The following is a 3,055-nucleotide window of genomic DNA, read 5'->3' as shown; positions in this document are numbered from 1 at the left end:
CACCCTCTCTCTGTCTCTGTCTTTATTTGTTGCACCCCACTTTCAAGTAGTGTCCAGCTAAATGGCAGGTGAAGCATCACAACTAAAAAGACAAAAGGTGTTAAATATACTTTACACATTGCAAATTAATGACTTCCTTGTGCCTGATGAGATCTTGCCAAATTTTCTATATCAGATCAAGCAACTGGGCAGAGTCTACCTCTACACAGTTGCTTGACCTGCTAGTAATAGCAGCACACTACTTATTTCTTATTTTATTTCGACAACCATTACTAGCTTTAACAAGTATAATATATTTACTACTACAGGTAAAACTTAGTATGTTAATTATGTTATCCGGCTGACCCCCTAAAGCTTAACATTCCCTTCGATATCACCAGCATCGCCTTGCAGGGAGGTGGAGTGGTGCCACCCATGTTGAGAACCTCTGATCTAAAACCTCAGCCAATCTGATGCCATGCCCTCCCACAGACACTACTGAAAATTTGCTGTCTCCTACAACCTTTTCTCCTCGTCCACCACCACCACCACCAATACCACCACTACTCCTCACAGTACACCACCATCTCTCTTTCTGTCTGTCTCACTGTGTCCAGTGACATCCATCTTAGCTGTCTTCACTAAGAGTTCCGCCAATAATTGAATCTGCGGACGTCTTCCTATAAAAAAAAAAAAAAAAAAAAAAGAAAAGAAGAATCAATTAACCCTTTTAATACCTAGATTACTCTGTCAAACGTATTCCTTATTTATCCACATTGTTTTGAAGTAATCATGGATTATCTCACAGCTTTGAAATTTCAATGATGTGATTGTTTCGTTTTAGAATGACATTGTAGGGTAGGTGTGAGAGGCTGGATCTGGCCTTGTTTTCAATTAATCATGCATTATCTCAGCTTCAAGATTTCAATGATGTGATTGTTTCTTTTTAGAATGACATTGTAGGGTAGGTGTGAGAGGCTGGATCTGGCCTTGTTTTTTTTAATTAATCATGCATTATAAAGTAGTTTTCTAAGATATGACTGCATAATTACATTGTAGGGTAGGTGTGAGAGGCTGGAGCAGGTCAATTTGAACATAAAACAAGGCAGAATATTTAGGGTGAATGGGGCTAGTTTAAATGCTAAAAGGCTTAAAGGTGTTCCAGCCGTGACCATCCTATCTTTTATTTAGATAGTGTATCTTGGACTACATTATCTAATGTGTCCTATCTTGTTATTTAGCCCTAGGTTGGTCCTAATCCAGCAGACCCTTTAGCATTCAGATTAGTCTGTTCAATATAATGATTATTTATACACATCTTTTTGAATTAATCATGCATTATCTCATAGCCCTGAGATTTCAACTATGTGACGTTATATTCTTAGAACGTCCTTGTAGGGTAGGTGTGAGAAGCCAGATCTGGCTGGTTTGACTATAAAATAGGTAGAATGTTTGGGCTGGATATGACTGGTTTGAATACTAAAAGATTAAACCAAGCCTGCAAAGGACTAGCTAAGGGGTCACCCAATCTGGTGGAAATAGCAGCCAAATATTCCCCTCAAATCTTGATTCCTCATTTTCAATGTGTATAAGGCGAAGAAACATTAGATAATGTAGTCCAAGGTAAGCTGTGGTTAAACATAAAAGATGACTCAGTGATGGCCGCAACATCTTTCATCAAAGCTCTGTTGGGTCACAGTTAACCTGGGATTACATAGCAACAAGGAAAGACATATTAGATAATGTAGTCCCAAGCATACTTGGTCTGAATAAAATACAGGACTGGCATGGCTGGAACACCTTAGATCAAAGGACTAATGGATTATGCCTAACCTGTGGCTAAACAACAACAAAAACAAGGAAGGAAGAATACATTAGCTAATGTAGTCCTAGATATACTAAGTCAGAATAGCAGACAGGATGGTCACAGTTGGAATAGTTTTCATCGTAGGTCTGCAGATTCAGGACTGACCTGTGGCTAAACAGCAACAATGGACACATTAGCTAATGTTCTCCAAGATTTAGAAAGAAGCTCAATGATTCTTCCTGAGCCATAGACTCATAAGGTCAGTTTCCTGGATTTTGTAGTGTATAGTTTTAAGACTTGTACCACCAGACAGCTAATTGGCTCTGGCTGCTGGAACTGAAACTACTTTTCTTCACTAATTTATCTCTCTATATATATTTACAATACTCTTTGACACTCACTCTCTTTGTATATGAATTAACTTTCATGCATTGATCTCACTTTGTCTAAAACCTCACATTCTAATGTTTACTTTCATTTTATGACAACTATAATGCACAAATCCTGTTTTTCTGATTGGATAAAAATGATCAAACTTTAAACCTCTGTAACATTTTTCTAAAATTTTCCTGAAATAAATGAATGCCAAAGTCAGTCAGATTCAGCATGAAAAAGTACATCAATATAACAAACTTGAAAATATTCACTTAATTTTAAAATTTCAAAATCTGTGACAGCAACAGAGAAGATACCCTTTTCCTGTTTCTTTCATTTTTTTTGCTTTTCTTGAGGTAAACTTGGGGGATTCATAAATTTTCAAAAGTTTTTCTTTTGTGAAAAGCTCCTACCCCCAACCATCCCCACATCATTTGCAAGGGTGTAGTGGAAAGAAAAATTTGAAAAAAATCCACATCAAAATGGAGAAAATTCAACTTAGGTGGGTGTGATATTCCAAAAGTCTGTCATAGCATTCTATTGTGAAAATTACCCAGCAAGACAGGATACTCAGCTAGCATATGTACATACATACATATATATAGGTGTGTGTGTGTGTATATATACATATATATATACAGGGTGATTCAAAAGTTGCCATACATAAGACCAATTTATTTTTTTTTATAAGAAACAGTTTTTTTTTTATTTAACTGTTTTTTATTAAAAAAATAAAATTTTCCTATGTATGTATGGTGACCTTTGAATTACCCTGTACATATATGTATATATATATGTGTGTGTGTGTGTTTGTGTGTCTGTGTCTGTCCCCGCAACATCGCTTGACAACCGATGCTGGTGTGTTTACGTCCCTCGTAACTTAGCGGTTCGGCA

At 36.6% G+C, this 3,055-nt stretch overlaps 1 protein-coding gene across 1 annotated transcript in view; it reads right to left on the bottom strand.

Moving 5' to 3' along the window:
• Positions 1 to 6: 6 nt before the first annotated feature.
• LOC106867747 (calcium/calmodulin-dependent protein kinase kinase 1-like) overlaps positions 7 to 3,055 on the bottom strand; it is a 21,893-nt gene continuing 18,844 nt past the window's right edge. The window contains exon 10 of the mRNA XM_052978078.1: positions 7 to 659. Within this exon, the coding sequence (XP_052834038.1) occupies positions 621 to 659 (39 nt within the window). The 3' untranslated portion in view covers positions 7 to 620. The remainder of the gene's footprint in view (positions 660 to 3,055) is intronic.

Source organism: Octopus bimaculoides, chromosome 30 (assembly GCF_001194135.2).
Source record: "Octopus bimaculoides isolate UCB-OBI-ISO-001 chromosome 30, ASM119413v2, whole genome shotgun sequence".
Classification (NCBI taxonomy): Eukaryota; Metazoa; Mollusca; class Cephalopoda; order Octopoda; family Octopodidae; genus Octopus; species Octopus bimaculoides.
Note: the sequence above shows the minus strand (reverse complement) of the source record. Positions and strands in the feature narration are given on the sequence as shown.